This window comes from Cladophialophora yegresii (genome assembly GCF_000585515.1).
Source record: "Cladophialophora yegresii CBS 114405 chromosome Unknown aczIN-supercont1.5, whole genome shotgun sequence".
Classification (NCBI taxonomy): Eukaryota; Fungi; Ascomycota; class Eurotiomycetes; order Chaetothyriales; family Herpotrichiellaceae; genus Cladophialophora; species Cladophialophora yegresii.
In genome coordinates this window covers 2,540,777-2,562,530 of record NW_006913049.1, presented here as the reverse complement: position 1 = coordinate 2,562,530, position 21,754 = coordinate 2,540,777, and the positions used below count along the sequence as shown (strand labels likewise).

Sequence of the window (21,754 nt, the reverse complement as noted above, 5' to 3'; positions counted from 1 at the left end):
CCGCTCCCGCCTCCGCAACATGTGCGCCTCACCGACACCGCTCAATCCACTTGTCGACCACGGCCTCCATGTCAACCGCCGCCCCCCACTGCGCTGTCAGACATCCAAACAGCTTCTGCATCGAGCTCAGCTCATACAGCAGGTTCCGCGACGTGACTCCGGCCCCCTGGAGGCGATCCCCACGGATATACCGCGCCGTGTCGGACTCGGCGACCTGCATGGAAGGAAGTCTGCAGACCGGCGGTGAATGTGAATAAACCGAATCGTTGGCGTTGGGTCGATCGTCGACAAAGGCGTCCTGCCACGTCACGGTGCTGGGGATCTTGACCGTGGACTCGCTCCCGAGGTCGAACACGCTGTACACCGTTGACGCCGCGAAGAGCGAACCCGGCATGTGGATGGCGTGGGCGCGGTCATGGGGGAGCTGCTCGATGATTTCCTGGATCGCCGTTGCATGCAACAAGGCCAGGCGTGCGGCGGGCGTCGTCGGCCAGGTGGCTAGGTCCATATTTGCGTTGGCGTGCAGCCCGTGCGTGTCCCGCCAGATATGTTGCCTGATGTCGTACTTTGCGGAGAGGTTGCGGCACAGGAGGGACGAAGCGAGTCTTGTGTCCAGGCAGAGGGCGTGCCAGCGGAGGAGAGTCTCGAGACGGTCGGCGGACGAGAGGGACGCGTCCAGACTGTTGCTCTCGTAGATCTGGTTTAACGCGCGCGGCAGCCGTCCGATTCGGCGGAGGAAAGGAGAGACTGTAGGCCCTCGAGGATGACCTTGTACGAGAAGGCTGATAGGGTGGTGTCGAGCCATGCTGCCTCCCCTGGACCGCCTGTATTGAACAGATGAAGCAGGATGAGGCGAAAGGAGGTGGACGTGCTTTGGCTGGTCGCTGCCGACCGCATCTGCGCGGTCCATTCATTGGCGGTCGAGGCTTCGAACACGGCTTCGTTGCTCGGCACGTGCATTTGATTCGCGGTGTGGCGCACCGACGTGGGCTCTCCGGACATGTGCGAAGTGAGGCCGTCGAGCATGTACAGTGCGAGAAGCAATCGCTGTTGGATTTCGCGCGCCGCCCAGAGCCGCCACTGGTAGTCTTTCGCCGAGTCGGGTGCGTCGGCCGGCGGGACTGAACGGACCGGGTAGGGGTTGGTGTTGAGCATGCTGCAGCGCTGAGCTCGGTAAAAGGCGAGCGAGTGGAAGGGCTGGCTCGTCGACCGAATCTTACGGTTCCGCGAGAGCACGCCGTAGAGCTGATTCAGCCGCCCGTGAGGACAAGCTGCACGCCGTCGCAGGCGTCGTAGGGTCCCCCCAGGCTAATAAGCGTTTGCCACGACGTTGCGATGGCGGTCTGAGCCAGATGCCATAGTGCCTCGCCATGTTCGAGCGCATCTTTGGGTCCGATGTAGAGAGAGCCGATGGTGATGGCGTTTAGAAGCAGAAGCTGTGTGGAGTCTCCGAATACAAATGTTGGTGGATGGAGCACGGGATAGGTTGGGATGAATTTGGTGAAAAATATATGCAAACACTCGTCGAGGAAGACGGACGTGGTGGCGTTCAACGGTGCCGTGGCCGCGAGTGCCACATTTGAGCCCACCTTACTGATATCTTGGACCGCTTGATGATTCACTGACCGTGGTCATTCCTCGAAAGAACGCGGAGTATCAAGCGTCATGTAGCTTGACGACGGAGTGTCCAAAGACTTCTGCCACGGGTTGCTGCCATCTGTCGACATGAGGGTCTGCAAGAGGTCTTCCGAGTCGGGCCAGATCAGGTCAAAATCGAGGTCCATACTGTTGGTTTGGCCCATCAACTGTGAGACGGAATGGAGACGTGATCGCTCGGGCGCCACAGAAGAGAGGTTCGGTCTCCCTGGCGCTACAGACGTGCGGTACGCTCGTTGCGGCACCATTGGAGGACCGCGGTGCGATGGCTCGGGGGTAACAGAAAGAGGGAGCTGCTGTTCCCCAGACACCACAGGAGATGCCAGGATCGATCCCTCGGACACCACAGGGGAGAAGCTCGATGCTTCGGAGACACCAGGGCCCAAATCTGGTGTCTAGGGCACCACAGCACCAAAGTCGCTCCTTATTGTCCAGTCATTCGAGACCCTCCATGAAGAGCCAGCATTGGAGTCTCTACGGCGAGAATGTAGCTTCCCACGCCGTACAAGTGAGTCCTGCCGTGGGAAGGATCGATTGCATAGTGTGCATTGGTAAGGTCGGCCTCCCGTATGGCCTCGCTCGTGTCTCATGAGGTGTTCGGTCCTGGTAAAGACTTTGTGGCATGTTCCGCACTCCACCGCCACCATCTCTCAGCCTTGACGGCCTCGACAGCCTTGCGACCCTTCGCTGGAGTGAGAAGCGAGATTCACTGGGATTTGTGGGCAGACGAAGAGTGCTTGTCGCCTTCGGCTGAAGTCAATGGGTTGGCGAAATGAGGGGGACGGGCAGCAGTTTCTCCGCCAGATCCCAGTCGTGCCCGTCACCATCACTGTCACCGTCACCGCCTTGGTATCCGGGCAACGAGCATAGATCATGTACAGTACGAGTACGGAGTACAGGGAGGACTAATCAGGCGAGGGCTCTTGGTTCGACATGCAGTGAAGCTTTGATCGAACATAATTATGTGACATTCGCAGTTGAGTTCAGAGCAGAGTCTGCCTAATCCCTCAAGGGTAATTTATACAATGAACTCACCACGAACAAAAAGCCACTGTCAGGTTCCCGCTTCTCAGTGCCCGTTCAGTTCCGCCCGCGCCAAGTCCTCAGCTACTTGCATACAGTCGAAGCCGTATACCTTCTTTTGCACGTCCGCATCGGCCCATTTGTCTGGCACCGGACCCTTCTTGTCCTTGAGAGCTGCAAACTGCCTGTCTCGCTCCTCTTTTGCGGCGCCCTCGCCGAGATGTAGTGCTCGACCACTTGCAGCAGCTAGCTCAACGAGTGTTTCGGCACGCTCTTTCCTCACCTTCTCATACTGCTTCAGCGCCTTGTTGATCTCTGCTGGCCCCGCGCCCGATGGTAGGTGGCCCAAGACTACACCGAGGACAGCGGCATCCTCGATCGCTTGTGCCGCCCCCTGGGCCATATGGGGCAGAGTAGGGTGGCAGGCGTCTCCCACGAGAGCGGCTGACCCGTGCACCCACGTCGGGAGTGGCGCATGCACTCTCAGCTTCCATTCACACACTTCGCCCTCAGGTACCAGGTCGAGCATGCGGTGGATCATCGGGCAAAAGTCGCCGAAAACTTGCAGCATTGCAACCTTCGAGCCCTTGGTGGTGTAGGTCGCGGAAGGGGCAGCAGCAAAATTCACGTCGGGCTGTGTTGTCGAGATGTTGTATATCTGCTTCTTGGAGACCGGATAGGCGATGATGTGCCGCTTCTCGCCGATCCACCTTATCACTTTGTCTGCATCGATGAGGGCTAGCAACTCCGGATCGGAGGACATCTGCTCGCGACTCAGCATGATGCGATACGCCGCCTGGCCGGTGTCCACGACTTCCGCTTCCACGCCCAGTTCTCTCAGCATGGCGACGCGCGTGTTGGACTTGACTCCGTCGGCACCGAGCAAGATGTCGCACTGCACCTGATACGGGTCCATGCCGCTGCGTGGAACAGCCGTGAAGCTGGGTCTGCCCTTGAAGCTTATATTCTCGCATGTCGTCGAGAAGTTGAATTTGATCCTGTCAGACTCCTTCAAGCACCCGTTATACAGCTCGCCAGCGAGTGTTGAGCGGTGACCGACAAAATGTGCATAGCCGTAAGCCTCTTTGACGTAGTGCAGGTCGACATGGCCGAGCTCGTCGTCGGTGGCGCCTTGTCGAATACTTGTCTCGTTGAGGATGACAGCTTCCTTGGCGATCTCGTCCCACACTCCCAGGCGATCAAGCACGCGAGCCATGTTCGGCGCCATTTGTATACCCGCTCCAACGAAGCCAAGCTTGGACGCCATCTCAAAGACTGTGACGTCCCTGAAGCCAGCACGGGCGAGGGCGAGCGCACACGTCAACCCTCCCATGCCGGCCCCAAGGATGCATATTTTGAGAGACTCGACGCCGGAATGCATCGTGTTCACTGTGTAGATGGATCGACCCTCTGCCACCTGCGTATGAGATCGTCCTTTACCTATATCTAATTTCTGGGTGTCTGTCGGGAACGCGTTCCGCGTGCAGGCGAGCTTGTTCTTATTATGTAGGTTGCTTGGCGGCAAAGAGTAAGTCCGCTTGTCAATATGCCACTCACTTCGGATTGGGTTTGTGGAGCTCTGAGGCCATCAATCACGATTCTCAGTAGTCACCACTGGCCTTTTGTCAGAGTGTTTCATTCGAAGACGAAGAGGATTGCCCAATTGACGGATAAAAGCGAGGGGCAAGAAACGGCGGAGATGTGGGGATCCCAATGCCGTTCGAATTACCGAACGCAACCACCGATCTGAGAATGGCCGGCGTGGAAGCCGTCGGTTGTTGCCGTCGATTTCGTAAGCCTCGAAGGTACTGCAATCGGGAGGGAAGCCTAGTATGTAGGGAATCGGGACAGAAACGCACGCATTACACCGTAGGCGTGGATTGTAGCTTCATAAAGCGGGCGCTGAGACCAAACCGTATCAACGAGGACTCATTCTGGATCCAGCATCAGCACCAGCTCCCCATCTTGTAAAGACCTGAAAAGTCATGTCTCCCAGAGGCCCCTACAGACTTGTGACCGTGAACACTGCACCCGATCGCGCGAAGACATTGATCGGTCGAGTGGCCGAAGATCTTAAAGAGCAATACACTATCCAGCATCTGGCGAACTGTAAAAGTAGGTCTACACATATGCTAACCTCAAAGCTGGAGCTGTCTAGGCAAGGGCTGATATACGTTGGAGCAGGCATTGATGAAGTAGAGGGAACAGTGAAAGAACTTCGCCCGAACTTACTCGTACGTTGGTTTCTTGGTTTTCCAGTTCTCGACACACGAGATATTGCTTCAACCAATCTTTGCTGACGACCTGCATTCCGCGCAGTTCTGTGCCTCGATGTGGACGCCCGAAGAAAGTGCAAGGATTCAGCAGATCGCCAGAAGTATAGTGCCTGACATCAAGACGCATGCCATCCCGGAAGGTCTACAGGTCCAGAAAGGTCCCGACGGTGTGGTGGAATATCTGAGGGAGAATTTACCAGTCATTCTGGACTAAAGGGTACTGGGAGTCTGCCATGGCCTCCACGCAACTTGAGTGTTGAATGGGTATGGCTGCAAAGCGATCCAAAGAGGCGTTGTGTTCGATAGAGATAGATTTCCTTTGGTACAGGCGAAAGAGGGGGTCGGCATAGGAGATAGGACAGAGTCGCGCTCTCCAATTTCACTGAATGAAAGAGTTGCATCTTCGATCGCCATGACGGGAATCCGCTTGCAGCAAAATAATGTTCAAACGAGGATATTACTGCAAGTCACTTTCCGTACGATGCCACAGCCGGACCAACAAAATGCCATCATGATTGCCAGGAGCAGTATTTATGGTAGTCCAAGCAGAACAGGGAAACTACAGGTAAAGCTGTAAGGTTGGTAGTGGTGCCCGGTAAACAGTTGGAGCTCCTAGGCTGCCAAGACGCCTAAAGTGACGGCCAAATGACACTGGCAGAGGCGTGTAGGCGACAGATCGCGGCCCAGGCCAGTTGAGGCACTGCAGGGCTACTTCCGGGGGGGCCATCACCGCCAATTGCTCGTCAGACTCAACTTATCTCCGCCTTACATCACCACCAACACCACCGTGATTTGCACTTCGCCAAGTGTCCTGTGCCGCCCCAACCGTGTGGTAATTACCATCAACACCGTCTTTTGGTGTGGCTGACATGGTCTTAAAAGGTCCAGCTGAACGCGGGGACCTCAACAGAACTTCAGAACTTGCTCGTACTGACCAAATGACACGATGTTGCTTGCGCAGGTTTCCCTCAAGCGTCCCTTGCACTTGCCATTGTTGGGAGTCCATGAGTTTTTCGCCGGGTTCAGCGCAGCAGCCACGCCCGGGAAAGCTTCCACCACTCTAGGACTCCGACAAAGAGGAACAACGCTTCTGCTGTTACTCACTGATCGGTGTGAGCGTTGACTCAGCCCCGGGAAGACGTCCAACTTGCTCGATATGCCCATATTGCAGTTTCTATCGATGACAGTCCACAAAACACCTACCTCCGGCCAGTCCACAATCGCAACGGGACAAAGATCAAATTGGACATACCATGAGTGTCGAGGGTGAGGGTCCAAGCTGTGAGTATTGCAGCTTTGGCGAGATGGACGTTCGGAATGATTGACTCTGGGCGATGTTGCAGTGCGAGGCGGCCTTCGGTCGGGCTATTGACCCCTCCGTTCGCCAGTCATCCACGAATCCCTCGATCAACAGCTTTCTGCCATCCGCATGCCATTAAATATACTCGCACAAGCTGGTCGTGATCCCCTATAGACCCTGGCGAGCCATCAGCCCGTCCGGATCGGGCGAGGCCTTCGTCGGCTGTGCCTCTTGAATCGCTCACCACTAGTCTCGGGCGAACCCCAGTCTCCTGATCCGTCTGCTGCGGTAGGCTCCACAAGCATGAGCATGTTCAACGTCGCCATGGAGACGTCATCGGCGTTGTTACTTTATCATTCGCTACGCCCAGTACTTGGAGACCCTACTATTCCTCCAGCGGATGTCAGTGAATTTCAACCATCCGATGGTGAAGAGAAGAAAACAGAAATATACTGTACAAACTGGTAGAGATGCGAACATCAATGGGGGTAGGTCCGATAAAGTTTATTCGCTGCCCCACCAGAATAAGATATCGCACTATTCCTTCCTGTGATTATCATCCTAACTGCGATCAGCTGGCCTGCTTGCGTGGACTTGGAGATAGGTGTCAGGCCTTCTCAATCCGGGGAAAATCCGCAGCTCGGTTCCCCGAATCGCCTCGAATCCGGATCTTCCGGACAGAACTTTTCAGACCAACAATGGAACTGCCGCGCTGCTCTAAGGTCAAGGATTTCGGATAAAGACCTCGTGTCTGCTGGTCGATACCCGACAAGGCCACATACCAAGACAACTAGAGAAATCAAGATCTATCTGTCGCTTTATTCGTCAGCTGCAGCCAATACTGGTAGTCGAGCCAGGTCTTGGACGCTGATTTACCCAATTCTTCGCTTGCCAATTCTTGGTCCAGGGTCTCGGCCTCGGGGAAATTGCCCACCAGGCCAGACTGACGGGTCCTCTCCACGTGTTGAGAATATGCGAGGCTATGCTGTGCTGCTACAAGCTCGGATGCACGCATGATCATCGTACACAGTAGTGGGCATCGCGTTGGCCCTCGCTGGGGTACGTCCGACAGCTCTGGAGAAAGAGACTTCCGAGACAGTACTATTGCGGAGCCGATTGTGGGGGAGCTAGGCACTACTGAACTGAGCCCCCAATGGGGACTCCGCGCTCTGAGTTATGCGGCCTGGCCTGCAAGACACGTGGAACCGGGGCTGGTCGCCTATGTATCCCCAAAGGAATCGCTATTACGATTTCTCGGACGGGTACACAGTATGTCCAGACACATCTCAATGAGGCATAAGCGTCGGTTGTCGCCCGGTTGCCTGAGTAATCAGCTTCACCTGCCTCTGTGCCATGTAAGAGGCTTGCTTGAGCAGCCTCGGCAAATCAAAGACGAAATGAACGATGCCTGAGAAGAGTTGCACCCCAGTCATGCCCAGAGAGCCTAATCTCTTCTGAAGCAAGCCGGCAGTTGTTCGCCCCATGTATGTGCCGCAATTGGCCCACCAACGGATGGGTGAGCTAGCATCTGGGGCAATTCCGTACCCCGTGGGAAACCTTCATTGGAGAAGCTTGCCTCTTCAACATTGGGCGATGGAGCTCTCTTGCATCCATCTCATGCACGAACTCGCACGAATCGTCGTGGACAGCTCATGAGGGGCCTGGAGGCGTGCAGATAAAACCGCGTCACGACCGCCTTGTGTCACCACTTCTCTCTACCACGCGCCACTGTTTGGACAGCAAACCCCAGCCGTGCTGGTTCAGATTTACCCAAGCTCCTACCGTCTTGCAGAACCACAGAAGCAAAGATGGGTCTCGGTGTCCAAGAAGGTATGGACTCGCTTCTTTTGAGTTGTCGAGCCAGGACTCATATTTCGCAGACACCAAGCTGGACCACGTCCCAGGAACGGTCCTGCTGAACGACGAAGCTGCCCACTCCGAGGCTGTAACTGGCGGGCTCAAGCATGGCAAGGGTCGCGATGCGCACATCCTGCTGTCTCCGCAACCCAGCGAGGATCCCAATGATCCGCTCAACTGGTCGTTGTTCAAGAAAGAAGTCATCATCGCCATTCTCTGCCTGGGCGCGATGCTCAACGCTGGCACTAATGTAAGTGACGTGCTTTGTATGTTTAGCCGTGCTCTTGCTCACCATACAGGGACCCCTCCTCAACGCCTCCTACTTCGAGATGTCTCAGCAGATAAACAAGCCTATCAACACTGTGGTACTAGTTTCCGGCTACAACCTGCTCGCTGCGGGATGTATCGGGCCGTTCGGTATTGCTTCCTCCTATTCCTGTCATGAAGAAGGCTGTAGTTACTGACTGCTCGTTAGTCGCTGCTTTCAGTCGGAAATATGGCAAAAGGCCAGTCTTCCTTGTCTCCACCCTCTTCGACATCGTCGGCACAGCTATCGGCGAGGCCAAGGTCGACTACAAGTATCTCCTGGCGTCACGCATCATTCAAGGATTTTCGACCTCGGCATTCGAATCCCTGATTGTTGCAACGGTCGGCGATATTTATTTTGTGCACCAGCGAGGTCCACGCATCTCCTTCATCAACTTCATCCTCAACTCGGCATCCAGCCTTTCGTCGGTCATCTGCGGACAGGTATTCCAGAAGCTAGGCTGGCTGTGGCTCTTCCACATGTTCCAGATCTTCCTAGTAGCACAGTTTGTCCTCATGTTCCTATTCTGCCCGGAGACCACGTACATCCGCGATACCCGCTACGACACGGATCTTGTTGTGGACGAGAAGCTCGAGGATTTAGCGGCGATCGAGGCGAGCCACAAGGAGATGGTCGGTGAGCCTGGCCAAGGTGAAAGAACCAATATACCCCAAAAGAAGACCTTCGTGCAGGAATTGGCCGTCTTCACTGGAGTGTACTCGCCGGACAGCGTGGTCAAATTCCTGATCGGACCTTTCTTGACCCTGCTCAACCCGGCAGCCTGCTATGCAGTCATTGCTTCCGGTGTTCTCAACAGCTGGTATGTCGGCTCGGCCATCATTTTGGCCGGCATCTTCTCCGGCCCGCCCTGGAATTTCAACGCCTCGCAGATCGGCTACGTCGGCTTCGGACCTTTTATCGGAGGGATGATCGGATCTATCATCACTGGATTCACGGCCGATTGGGTCATCAAGTACCTCACGCGACGGAACAAGGGTGTTTAGTACGTACTGCCCTTACGTGGCCCGATCGTGGGACGGACTTTACTAACAGAGCAACTCTAGTGAGCCCGAGTTCAGACTTGTGTGGATGGCCCCCGCCTGCGTCACCTGTGCCTTCGGCATGTTCTTCTTCGGATACACGCTGGAGAAGGGATCCCCCGCCGAGCTCTGCGCGTTCCTTCAAGGAGTCATGATGGTCGGTGTGTTGATCGGGATCTTCTCAACCCTTTCGTATGGCCTCGACTCTTTCCGGAGTCAGAGCAACGAAATCTTCATCATGAATATGCTTTTCAAGGTTAGTTTTCACACAACGTCCCGCATCTCTGGAGAGGACATGTTGACTGACGTGCGTGATCTTGGTTAGAACTTTATGTTTTATGGCCTCTCCAATTTCGCCAACCCCTGGGTTGCAGAAAGCGGACCTGAGCAGATCATGTACGTCTTTGGTGGGACTTCGGTTTTCTTCTCCCTGCTCGGCATCCCGGTGTACATCTACGGCAAGCGCCTGCGAAGCTGGTGGGCAAGGCACGACCTGTTCAGGACCTTGAAGATGGAGACCCACGGCCCTACGAGCGAGATGGGTTGAGTTGAAAGTCTCGTTATCTCAGGTCTTCCCTGGGGTGTATATGTCTGTGACAATTCGATAAAGGAGCAACCACAACGGCAGCGCGGTGGGGGCTGAAGACTGCCTGCGCCTTACCATTCAGTAACATTACTGTCCTTCAGTTGGACTCCCAGGAATTGATACCCCCGTCAAACTACATGCGACCTTGTCCTTGAAACCATAAACCTCGTCAAAAGCGCCGAGTCAACCGCGTACGTGGTAGTGAGAAGTCCACATACTCACGTTGTCGCGCTCCTATGTGCCCTTGCCACGTCCATCTCCTTGCGCTTTTGTCAATATCCTTGTGCTATGCCAACCGAGTTCTCAGTACGGAGCAGCGTATGACAACGTCAGATATCAAACATCTGACCTCAGACCTCAGACCGTCTACTCCGTAGCGTGTCTCGGCCGAGCCCTTGGCCGATCAGGCCTCCCATCCCAAAGCGAGGCCGCCACAACCTTTCCCGATTGGCACGCTTTTCAATTACACAGTAAGCGAGAATTGAGCGAACAGTACGGCGTACATACCTGGCTCGCTTGGGGATTCTTGCCCCTATGCGCCCACTGATCCAACCTGTGCCCTTTTTCCGCCCGCTCTTTGCGCCGTTCCCGCAAGTCTGTAGAAAATGTGATGGGCGTTGCACGCTGCATTGTGGTGCATGTGGAATTATGCCGGGTCCAAGAGCACATCCCTAAGCCATACCTAGACGCGCACACCTGGCACGCAGCCAGCGCGACGAGTGTTTGGTGCTGTGGCATCTCCGTGCTTGTTCGGTGGAGGTCATTGGCACACGCTGATTGCTGTAGTCGCCAAGGCCCATGAGTTTTTTGATTGCACTAGGCTTAGGCTTAGGCTCGAGTTTCTCAGGTACATGCTCCGTATGTAGCAGGTAATTCCATTATTCTAGACGCGGCTCGGTGCTTACTGCTCGGCTTATGAGCGGAATTAGCCGGGACGGGCGAGTATGAGCGGGCAGGAGCGAGCAGAGCAAAGCAGGTCCGACGCATGGGGGTGGACACTATCGCGGCTGTACCTGTATAGTGTGCTGCGTGAATACGTACGCCAGCCAGTCCGGTGTGACCTCGCACCCTAGCAATGTTGTCGATCGAGCGCTTCGAGAACCTTAGTCTCGGCGGGATGCCTGAGACGGGAGAGGCGAGCTGCAATTAACAGCTGACATGTAAGTTACTGTAATCTCGATGTTGTGGAGTAGAATATATATATATAAAGCGAGGAGACATCAGTGATGACATTGATTCCATCCCAACAGCATATCCATTCTAGTAAGCCAGACGTCTGCGGATCTCATTGACTCCCTCATCGCAATACTCTATTCATTCGAATCCGTACGACTTCGACATCACAAAGCCGCTCCCTGTAGCGAGTAGTCAAAGCAGTCCGACACCCAGACCTCAGCAACATTGGAAATGGCAGCCGCCGAAGTGGCAATCATTGGCGCCGGCCTTGCTGGTCTCGGCTTGGCCCTGGCGTTGCATCAACAAGGCATCAAGGCTACGATCTACGAATCAAGACCGGGCCCTCTGAACATTGGTGGCGCGGTCATGCTATCTCCCAACGCGCTGAAGATCCTGGATGCTCTGGACTTGTACCAGGACGTGCGTGGTCGGGGCTACAATTTCGATCTTCTCGAGTGGGTCAAGGTGACGGGTGAAGTCATCGAGCGGTACGAGTTCGGAGGAGTCGAGAAGTACGGGTACCGTGCCAACCGGTGCTACCGATACGAGCTCATCGACGTGCTCCTGTCGAAAATCAAACAGCTAGGCATACCTGTGGAGTTTGGTCAGAAATACGTCCGCGTCGTGGAGGAGACGGACCAGCAAGTCATCTGGGAATCCCACGATGGAGCAAGGAACACGGCGTCCTTCCTCGTTGGGGCCGACGGCATTCATTCGTCGGTGCGGAGGTACCTGCATCCGGACCTCGAGCCGAAGTTCGTCGGCATGGCTGGGATCACGGCTGTCGCGCCGGCTAACAAAGTCACCTATCCACATGGTAAGATCGACAAGCCGCTGACGGTCATGTCCGAGGACAAAGGCGCATTCGTCATCGCTCCCCAACGACCCGACGCGTCCGAGATGTTCTTTGGCAAACAGAAGAGAGTCGACGAGAAGGACCGAGCGGGTTGGGAGGAGTTCATGTCCAACAAGGCCGAGCTGGTCAAGTTCTTGCAGGAAGATGCCGAAGCATTCGGAGAAGTCGCATTTACGGCCACGGCAAACATCATCCCCGACAAGATCAACGTCTGGCCGTTCTATGTCATCCCGCCGTTGGAGAGGTGGGCCTCTGCAAAGCACCGGGTCGTGATTTTAGGAGATGCTGCTCACGCTATTCCACCCAGTGCTGGGCAGGGGATCAACCAGGCTTTTGAGGATGTCTATATGTTCTCGCTTCTGCTTGCGGCGAGCAAAACAAAGGGCGTCAACTTCGCGGATGCTCTAAATTTCTGGCAGACGTACCGCCAAGGTCGGATTAACAAGATTATGGAGTTGAACAAGCAGATTGACCTGAGGAGGCTGCCCAAGGACAAACAACCTGTTGGTCAGACGAGTGCTCCAGTTGAGCAGAAGGAGTTCGATCTGCAGTGGCTGTACGAGCCTGACTTTAGAGCGGAGGTTGAGGAATGGGTCCGGGGCACGAAAGGGGAGTAGGCCCATGAAGCATTGATGGAAGGGAGATGCAGTGCTGCAAAGTCGCCTCTTCAAATGACAGAAACATTAGGAGCAACTGAAAGAGGCCTTGGCGTCATTTGAAGCTGCCCACTAACTTTCGACGCCCAAGGCACCAACCACGATTATCCGAAATTTCGTTCTGAATAATTAATTATATTGCTGCCCAATTCGTACGGTGACCTTGTGGTCAAGACGGAGATTTCGGTGCCTGTGCACCCGCTGCCATTGCCACCATGACTTCCAGGAGGGATCCCCAACCAGACAGCGCAAGCGAGGTCTCTTCCACCTCGGATCCGCTGGACACGAGAAACGATGAAGGGTGGGAGGATGTCGAGAACGACGAGGAGACCGTTGCAGTCACTTCGCTCTTTGACGAACAGGCATTCCCAAGCGCGCAGGCCATGCTTGCGTACTGCCGGGACAGCCACGGCTTCGACATTTGGAAACTAAGGCAAGAGTTCGGTGAATATTGAATGAATGGACAAACAGAATTTTGCTAACCTGCGCTGCAACAGCTCTTGACTACCTGGGCCTAGTCCGACTGGTCAACTACATTCGCTCACAGGTCAAGGCTGGCAATTTGCATCCTGATGTCTCCTCCAAATCGTGCTTTGAAGACGAAACCTATCTCAAACCAGCCCTAGAGGATGATGCGCTGTTGTACAGCTTAGATGATGTCTTTGAGGAGAGCGCCAACCCGGCTCCGATTGCTGAAGTCGAACAACTTCGGGAACAGCTGGCATCTCTGCAAGCTCAGTTTTCGGCTTACCGAGAGCAGGTGCAGGATGCCATGCTCGCTCAACTCGAACAGTCGCCGTCCAGCAAAGGCGAAACAGCGAGCCCAAGTGCGCCGAGACAGCCGCCGACCCGGGCCGAGGATCTTGACACTGGTTACTTCCAGTCTTACTCGTACAATGCAATTCACGAGTCCATGATCAAAGACCGTGTCAGAACGGACGCCTATCGCGATTTCATCTACGACCACAAACACCTGTTCAAAGATAAGGTGGTTCTAGATGTTGGCTGCGGTACCGCCATCCTGTCAATGTTCTGCGCAAGAGCCGGCGCAAAGCTTGTTCTCGCGGTAGACAACTCAGATATCATCGACAAAGCACGTGAGAACGTCTTCAAGAACGGTCTTCAGGACGTCGTCAAATGTCTCAGGGGCAAAATCGAAGAAATCACCCTTCCGGTTCCAAAGGTTGATGTTGTCGTGTCCGAATGGATGGGTTACTGCCTCCTCTACGAGTCTATGCTGGACTCAGTAATCTACGCACGAGACACATATCTGGCTCCGGATGGTCTTATGGTCCCCTCGCATGCCAGTTTGCGGATCGCTCCTCTTGCAGACTCGGATCTGAAGGCCTCGCACATCGATTTCTGGCGGGACGTGTACGGATTCGACATGACCGCTATGCTGGAACGAGCGCACGAGGAAGTGCTGGTGCGGGTAGCGGATGAGCAAGAGTTAGCTTCGGAAAGCTTTCCATTCCTCGAACTCGATTTGCATCGGACAAAGGTGGACGATCTGACTTTCACGAAACCCTTCAAAGCGACATGGAGGGAGGGGTTCAAACTTCTTGAAGGCTTTGTTATCTGGTTCGACATCATCTTCGGCACATCACGGACACAAAACGTCACTGCCGGGCTGACGGCCGCAGAAGCGAAGAAGGCGGGTCTCATCTCGTTTTCGACGGGTCCACATTCGGAAGCCACGCATTGGCAGCAGGGGATATTCTTGATCAAGGATCCCGCGGACGAGTTCGGCGCTGGTGATAAAGTCGCAGGAGAGGTGAAATACTTGAAGAAGCAAGGTCAGGAGCGATCCATTGACATCGAAATCTCCTGGGCAAAGTCAGATGGCGCGAAGGACCAAGTAAAGAAGCAGATGTGGGTCGTCGATTGATCAGACGACAAAAATTTTACGATAAAATCGAGAATTTGTTCTCTCCTGACATGCATCTCTTTCAAGCAACGAACAGACACTTCATCTGTCACGCGATTGTTGGGGAACTCCAAAACCGGAGCGGTACCGGCATGAAGCACGAAGCTGGGAAGCACGGACTCGCGAACATTGCCTGTTGCGGATACGGCGGATCGGGGCAGCAGTAGTGACGACGACCTGTCACCTCATAATCCCACAACCAAGGTACCGGCGCTGCACCGCCTCCCCTCCACAACCGCATGCAGAGGACGCAATCGCTCACGTGCTGTGTACTTCAAAATTTCCGGAACCGCGAGTCCTTCAAGCATATGAATAAAATATTTTACGTTCAAGATTACAGCCTCATTTCGCGTTGTCGATACATAGCTATCACCCTCGAATTTGACCTAATACTTCGGTAATAGTCGGCTTCTCTCGGACACCCCGACAAGTCGACCACAGATACACGGCATTCAGAAGGCTTTGCACGAGACCAAACCACTTAACAATGTCTGACAACCAGCCCGCAAGCAATGGCGCCCATCAAATCCAACTCTTTCGTCCCGAGCTAAAACACCTTCCCTCATCAATCTCATCGCTCCTCTCATCCTATTCCGGCATCCCACCCGAACAGCAGAAAGAACACATCACCTCCATCCGGAATCGTGCCTACAAATCATACCCATATCCTTGCCTGGGACGGTGGCGGTTCCTGGATCTCGATCTAGCCAGTCATCCACTCTACCAAAGCGATATCCTTCCAATGCTTAAGGAGGAAGCGACGGCCGAAGTCCCTGGCGTCGACAAGCCCGATTGGATCTTTCTCGACCTAGGATGCTGTCTCGGCCAAGATGTCAGGAAATTACTCTTCGATGGGGCAGACCCGGCAAGGATCCATGGTGCCGACCTGCGGCCCGAATTCATTGACATGGGCTACGAGCTCTTCAAGGACGAGGCCACATTTCCGAGGATCGCACATTTCATCGCCCCAGCCGACGCCTTCGACTTCTCGACGGACAGCGAGCTGAGCAAGAAATGTGACGGCAGGGTCCGAATACTGCACTCAACCGCAGTGTTCCACCTGTTCAATTGGGATGAACAGGTGGCCATGGCGAGACGGTGTCTCCAGCTATTGACTTCGAAGTGCGGGAGAGCCCTATTATGTGGCGGCCAAGTAGGCAACGTCGGTGCAGGGGAGTTTGCGCGACGGAGGCAGGAAGGAACACGATTCCGGCACAACGAGGAGAGCTGGAAAAGAATGTGGGAGGATGTTGTGCATATGGATCGGGAAGGTCATAACATCAAAGCCCTCGAAGTGCATTCTGTTATGGAGGAGCGGAACATGGATCGATTCAGGCAAGATTTGGAGGCCTCCCATCCACGGGATGGTGGGAAAACCGCGGAGGGCAGCAACACGGATCAGAGACAAATAGGCAGCATAGAAGAGGGATTTCGGTGGATGAAGTGGTGGGTTTGGATTGACTTCGCGTAGAGAAAAGAACAGCCGACCGACATTGATATGGAAAACCAGTGTCAACCTATCGGGCGAGCCCAAGTGACCCTAATTACCTTACAATAGCAGCCCCCACAAGTCACTTGGCGCACCTAAGCGCCTAACCACCATTTCTCTCACCTATTTCTCTCCATTCCAACTCATAGTCAACTGAAATCATTGTCAACTCGAGGGGTTTCGATCCAGCTCCCCAGGAATTCATCGTCACCACAATCTGATGTCAACAGCATGCCTCAAGAGGTCTTTACGGTATTGTCCGTAGCAAGCAGTGTTATGTCCGTCCCTTGAGCACTCAGAACAAGCCCTGTACGATTCCTCGCACATGTGAGCACGTGAAACCACTACGAACATCATAGGGCCAAGCTTACCAAGCTTTGATAGACACGGCTGCTAATCGCGCGATAGCAGCATCTACGAAGGAGATAGTCACTGCATGAACGGCAGTCAAAGCTCGAGCTTTCCGGTCATTGCCACGCAATCCACAGAAACGTTCTCCATATCTCTTTGATTGTTGAGACCTCTGTCAAGGGCTGATGCGGCGATTGCACGTCATCACTCGTGCAGATCGCCGCCTTTTCCTGTCGGAAATTCTAGCCGTGTGGTCAGCCTCGGATTCTACACCCTATCGCGTACGAACTCGATACACAGGGACGACGTCGGAGGGAGGAGTGATCCGGCAAAGTCTTCAACATATCAGCGCAGCTCAAGCCACATTCTCTCTGTCTTCTGCCACGTGTAAAAGACTATTCGACCAGAACCGTCGACATGCTTGAGATATGGACCTGACAGTGTCGCCAGATTTCGGTTGCTCAGGCTCCCAGTCCTTCAGAGCTGATGTCATGCCAGCACCTGGATGTCGGCTGCCTGTACAATCAGCCAAAGCTCGGTCAACAGTCTATTGGTTGTCCGAACGTTTCAGCATCCAGCTTGAGCCACCGTGAGGTCCCTTCGAGTCGTCATCATGAACCGGGGCGGCCTCGACCCTCATTATAAAGTTGTGTGATCGACCGCGAGAGAAGATCTAGGATACTGCAAACCAACACAGGCGAAGAATCACAAGTATGTCACTCGACCACAACACCACGGACCACGAAGCCGCTGCGATGGACGTTGCAAAAGAAATCGCTCAGGAACGCATGAGCAACCACGTCCGGTAGGTGTCACCAGCCGTGTGAGTAGCTCTTCATCTGTCTTCAGATGAATCCTATCTCGCTGGAGCTGCGTCCTAGACAGTCCAGAATCTGAGGCTGACGTTCTTCGTTTTCCATACTACGTAGGATGAACCAAGAGGACCACCCCAATCTGAGGTACTCTGTCCACCCAGACGAGCCGGACCACTCCAAACCATCGTCGCAGAGAACGCTATCCGCAAAAGAGGAGCGGGAAGCCAAGGACGGGGTCCCAACCACGGAACCTCAGCGCAAAGTCTCCCTGTAAGTTGTGTTACAAACGCCTTCAGCCTTTCAAGGACTTGCTAACGAGCATACATATGTATGCAGTCTTGAAAAGGTTCAGCATCGTGGATGAAGAGGCACTAGCTAGCCTGCGCCGACCTTGTGGAGCACATGTTTGAGCATGCATTGTTAGCCCAATGTTGATGCTGATGGATATAATACCAAGAAATACCCCTTGTTCCAAGTCTATCATTGATCACCTCCATGGCAAACAAGGCACTACTGGGCATAACTATGCATCCGTGGATCTCGCCTCGTCTCTCCGTTTCTCACTACCCGGCTTGGTATATTTGCCCGCTCACCTGTAGCAGGTGAGCGGAGATGACGCCCACATAGCCCAGCCTTAAGCCTCATATGCAGCCACGCTGCACGTATACAAGATCCTGAAGATCGGGACATGAGATGGGGCAGGATAAGATGAAACGGGGGCTACATAAGGTGGACACTTATGCTCGTAAGCAATTGAGTTGGAATGACTGGACCAATGACCGAGGTGGAAGAAGATCTGATCTGAATTGATCTGATGCTCTACTGCGATGCTGTTTATGCATTCCATACTACGCCACTGTGTATTGTGGTACCACAACACACCTTGCACAGTACAAATATACAGAGTAACCCCTTGGCGAGTATTCCTTTGGAATAAATCATTGATGGTGGGGCACCACCCAGCACCCTGCGGTGTTGTACCGTCCTGAACCCAATGTTGGTCGTTGAACAGCGGCCGTTGTCCGGTGGCCAGCCATCCAGACCGCGCTTAGATCTCGCTTGAAGATAGTGGAGTGTGGAAACCTGGACGGACAACGAGGGCGCGCATGTGTGGTCTCTACAATACTCATTGAGTACGGAGTACTGACCATTAGCCTAAGTTTGTATCTTCTTCACGGCTCACACACAGCTAAAGAGGTCAAAGACCAAAAACATACTTCGTATGTACGGAGTGTGGACTACTCAGCATGCTAAATCCGATCTTATCCTCATATCTATGCACGCCGAGGCTTCAAGGTGGGATGTCCAGAACCGCGCATTGTGGATGTGGGGGTTTCAGGCTGAACACTCACTCACCCTCACAGTCCCCTCACTTTCCCCTCACTTTCAAGTCTCTCTCTCACCTGGCCCTTACCCTCTCCGCGCTTATTAATGTCGACATGGAGAGCTCTCGCGCTCCCGTGCTTCCCCCTGGTGCCTCCCTCCGCACTCTGTACTGTACCACTGGGGGCTGTCTGTGCCACCGCTGAAGAGATGGGGCTCGCACGTGTGCTCCGTATCGAGGTCTCCAAACCCCGGGCCCCACGTCCAGCAGCCCGTCCATTCACCCAAATCGACACTAGCATTCTGCGATGACCACGATCGTCGACCAGTCGCGCGCACCAGAGATGAGGAGGTCGCACAAATGCCGGGGTTGGGCCTCTCAAACACGGCCTGGACGAGGTGTGTCTGTTGTATTTCTGCATGAGGGAAGCGGCCGCGCCTGGGCCTGGTGCTTGAATAAATTCGAATAAACCAACATCCTATCCTCTCGTCGTCACGGCTTCCTACCGATCCACCACGCCACTGCCTGAATCTCTACCTGGCGTTTGAACACAGCTGGTATTGATTTTTCAATACTTGGCTGACCTGACCCAGGTCAAGAAGCGACCTATTCTCCTGTGCGGGAATCGGATACAGCATTGGTTACATCCACTCATTTGGCTTACAACCATCGAAGAGCAACCGACCACCAACTAGAGGTATCCACGAAGAGTACCCAACCATGGGTGTCATGGTCCATCTCCAAAGCACGGCCCCCTCGGCCAGCCAGATCGCCATCGGTCTGGTCTTGGTGGGCATCATTGCCGTGGCCGTCGACTACGCGCGAATGCTCATGCTACGGCAGAAAATGGTACGTCAGGAATTGGGAATGCTGAGTCTCCGTGCCCAGCACGCGCTTTTGTCAATCCTCGCTCACTGTTTACTAGCCACCCGGGCCCCTCCCCTGGCCCATTGTCGGCAATACGTTCCAACTTCCAGACGTCAAACCATGGATCATGTTCGAGACGCTCGCGCGACAGTACAACACCCCCGTGATCACGTACTGGATCGGCCGCAGCCCGACGGTGTGGATCTGCGAAGCCCAAGCCGCGAGCGAGATGCTCGACAAGCGCGCGGCCATCTACTCGTCGCGCCCGCGCATGGTGGTCTTTGGCGAGTTATCCTTTGGCCAGTCGAACATTGTGTCCATGTTTTATGGTGACAGGTGGCGGCTACACCGCAAGCTCACGCACATGGGTGTCGGACTCCAGCACGTGCGCAGCTACAGCGGGTTCCAGAACAACGAGAGCAAAGTCGTGGCGTTGGACCTGGTGCGCGACCCGGCCGACTATGTCATGCATTTCGAACGGTACGCGGCGTCGGTGGTCAGCATCATTGGCTTCAATCGCCGCATCAAGGACAAGAACGACCCCATCATCACGGACGTGATTGCCATCATGCAGCGCGCCGCCGAGCTGAACGTGCCGGGCAAGAAGTTCCCCATGTTGATGGAGACGTTTCCTGGTGAGTAATCAGTGCTTGCACCAAGCGACAAGCGTGGCCCCAGCAGCTGAGGAAAGGCGATCACTTACTTACGGTACTGCAGTGCTGTCGAAATTCCCCAACTGGATGGCCCCCTGGAAGCACGGGCTCGGCCGGGGCCGGGGCCGCGGCAAGAACTTCTACTACGCGCTCGCCGAGGAGGCCGCCAACAAGGAGAACCACGGCAACTGCTACGCCAAGAAGCTGATGGAGGAGGCGCCCAAATACGGCTTGTCGGACATGGAGATTGCGTCGCTGAACGGCAACCTGTTCGGCGCGGGGAGCGACACCTCGAGTTCCACGCTCATCACGTTCGTGCTGGCGTGCTGCGCGTTCCCCGAAGTCCTGCCCAAGGCGTGGGAAGAGTTAGACCGAGTCGTCGGATCGTACCGCAGCCCCGGCCTGGACGACGATCTGCCTTACATTCGCGCGTTCGTCAAGGAGGTCTTCCGATGGCGGTCCGTGGCCATCATCGGGGGCCAGCCGCACGCGAATATCCAAGACGACTGGTACAATGTGAGTGGATTTGCCTAGTCAGAAAAGAGGGGGGAAGTTATTCGCCTTGCGTTTGCGTTTGCGTTTGCATATGCAGAACTCTCTGGGTGAGATGTCATTTGCTAACTCCCGTGTCCTCCAGGGCTGGTACATCCCCAAGAACACGTGGGTGCAGGGCAACGTGTGGGCCATCCACCGCAACCCGAAAGATTTCCCCGACCCCGACCGCTTCGCTCCCGAACGCTTCATCGAAGGCCACCCGCTGCACCGCCCCTTCCCCAACGAGAAAGGCTACATGACCTTCGGCTGGGGCCGCCGCGTCTGCAGCGGCCAGGGCCTCGCCGAGCAGGGCACCTTCCTCACGGTCGCGCGCCTGCTGTGGGGGTTCAACATCCAAAAGGCGCTGGACCGGACCGGCAAGGAGATCCCCGTCGACATCTTTGCGTATACGTGAGTGTCTCTGTGCTAGTTGGCGCGTCGGGATCTTTTGTCCCCATCTACCTCCGCACTCCGTACGCCCCTACTCCGTACTGACGTTGACACGCGTGTTTGCAGGGACGGATTAAACATGCGGCCCAAGGAGTTCGAGTGCCGGATCACGCCCCGGTCGGCGGAGATCAAGGAGACGATCGAGCGCGAGGGGAAACAGGCGCTCGCCGAGTTGGCCCAGTATGATGGCGAGAGCAAGTACCGCGCGTCGACGTTCTACTTGCAGGACAACACCAAGTTTAGGAGCAGCACGGCTACCAGCAAGTGATAACGTGCGTGGTGGTGTTGGAGCGAGTTTTTGCGAGATTGGAAGAATTGAGCTTTATTGTCCAGATGATGCGTGTGGGAATTTAGAGGCCTTCTTTGAGACCGTAAGCACGACCGAGGTTTGTGCAATCGATGCGTGTGGGAATTTTGTAGGAGGCCGTCGTCTATGAGACCATAAGAACCCATCTTGTCGAGATTGTGCAATCGATGCGTGTGGGAAACTAGACCCTGGCCTCCTGCTAACGTGCCTGCAGATGCCACAGGATTCATCTCGGTGTACTATACTATACCGGACGCCTTCAGCCTGTGACGTACTGATTCATACAGGGTAAATGTCTATTTTG

At 54.8% G+C, this 21,754-nt stretch overlaps 9 protein-coding genes across 9 annotated transcripts; 7 read left to right on the top strand and 2 right to left on the bottom strand.

Annotated features, from left to right (window-relative positions):
- Positions 1-28: 28 nt before the first annotated feature.
- On the bottom strand, positions 29-1,155 carry A1O7_07653 (uncharacterized protein; the record flags this gene model as incomplete). The annotated part of the gene is made up of 2 exons (XM_007761650.1): positions 29-697; positions 769-1,155. 2 exons carry the CDS (start codon positions 1,153-1,155, stop codon positions 29-31), a joined length of 1,056 nt encoding a protein of 351 aa, XP_007759840.1.
- A 1,570-nt stretch (positions 1,156-2,725) lies between these two features.
- Positions 2,726-4,060, bottom strand: A1O7_07652 (salicylate hydroxylase; the record flags this gene model as incomplete). Its single annotated transcript, XM_007761649.1, has 1 exon — positions 2,726-4,060. The coding sequence occupies one exon, from the start codon at positions 4,058-4,060 to the stop codon at positions 2,726-2,728; it is 1,335 nt and encodes a 444-aa protein (XP_007759839.1).
- Positions 4,061-4,664: 604 nt separating this feature from the next.
- Positions 4,665-5,169, top strand: A1O7_07651 (uncharacterized protein; the record flags this gene model as incomplete). Its single annotated transcript, XM_007761648.1, has 3 exons — positions 4,665-4,794; positions 4,864-4,913; positions 4,999-5,169. 3 exons carry the CDS (start codon positions 4,665-4,667, stop codon positions 5,167-5,169), a joined length of 351 nt encoding a protein of 116 aa, XP_007759838.1.
- Positions 5,170-8,063: 2,894 nt separating this feature from the next.
- A1O7_07650 (uncharacterized protein) lies at positions 8,064-10,006 on the top strand (the record flags this gene model as incomplete). Its single annotated transcript, XM_007761647.1, has 6 exons — positions 8,064-8,085; positions 8,136-8,362; positions 8,412-8,529; positions 8,588-9,422; positions 9,484-9,715; positions 9,785-10,006. The coding sequence occupies 6 exons, from the start codon at positions 8,064-8,066 to the stop codon at positions 10,004-10,006; spliced, it is 1,656 nt and encodes a 551-aa protein (XP_007759837.1).
- A 1,446-nt stretch (positions 10,007-11,452) lies between these two features.
- On the top strand, positions 11,453-12,694 carry A1O7_07649 (uncharacterized protein; the record flags this gene model as incomplete). Its single annotated transcript, XM_007761646.1, has 1 exon — positions 11,453-12,694. The coding sequence occupies one exon, from the start codon at positions 11,453-11,455 to the stop codon at positions 12,692-12,694; it is 1,242 nt and encodes a 413-aa protein (XP_007759836.1).
- A 254-nt stretch (positions 12,695-12,948) lies between these two features.
- A1O7_07648 (protein arginine N-methyltransferase 3) lies at positions 12,949-14,621 on the top strand (the record flags this gene model as incomplete). The annotated part of the gene is made up of 2 exons (XM_007761645.1): positions 12,949-13,177; positions 13,231-14,621. 2 exons carry the CDS (start codon positions 12,949-12,951, stop codon positions 14,619-14,621), a joined length of 1,620 nt encoding a protein of 539 aa, XP_007759835.1.
- A 526-nt stretch (positions 14,622-15,147) lies between these two features.
- Positions 15,148-16,131, top strand: A1O7_07647 (uncharacterized protein; the record flags this gene model as incomplete). Its single annotated transcript, XM_007761644.1, has 1 exon — positions 15,148-16,131. One exon carries the CDS (start codon positions 15,148-15,150, stop codon positions 16,129-16,131), a length of 984 nt encoding a protein of 327 aa, XP_007759834.1.
- Positions 16,132-17,213: 1,082 nt separating this feature from the next.
- Positions 17,214-17,589, top strand: A1O7_07646 (uncharacterized protein; the record flags this gene model as incomplete). The annotated part of the gene is made up of 2 exons (XM_007761643.1): positions 17,214-17,305; positions 17,430-17,589. 2 exons carry the CDS (start codon positions 17,214-17,216, stop codon positions 17,587-17,589), a joined length of 252 nt encoding a protein of 83 aa, XP_007759833.1.
- A 1,770-nt stretch (positions 17,590-19,359) lies between these two features.
- Positions 19,360-21,411, top strand: A1O7_07645 (uncharacterized protein; the record flags this gene model as incomplete). Its single annotated transcript, XM_007761642.1, has 5 exons — positions 19,360-19,488; positions 19,565-20,141; positions 20,224-20,675; positions 20,797-21,104; positions 21,210-21,411. The coding sequence occupies 5 exons, from the start codon at positions 19,360-19,362 to the stop codon at positions 21,409-21,411; spliced, it is 1,668 nt and encodes a 555-aa protein (XP_007759832.1).
- Positions 21,412-21,754: the final 343 nt, after the last annotated feature.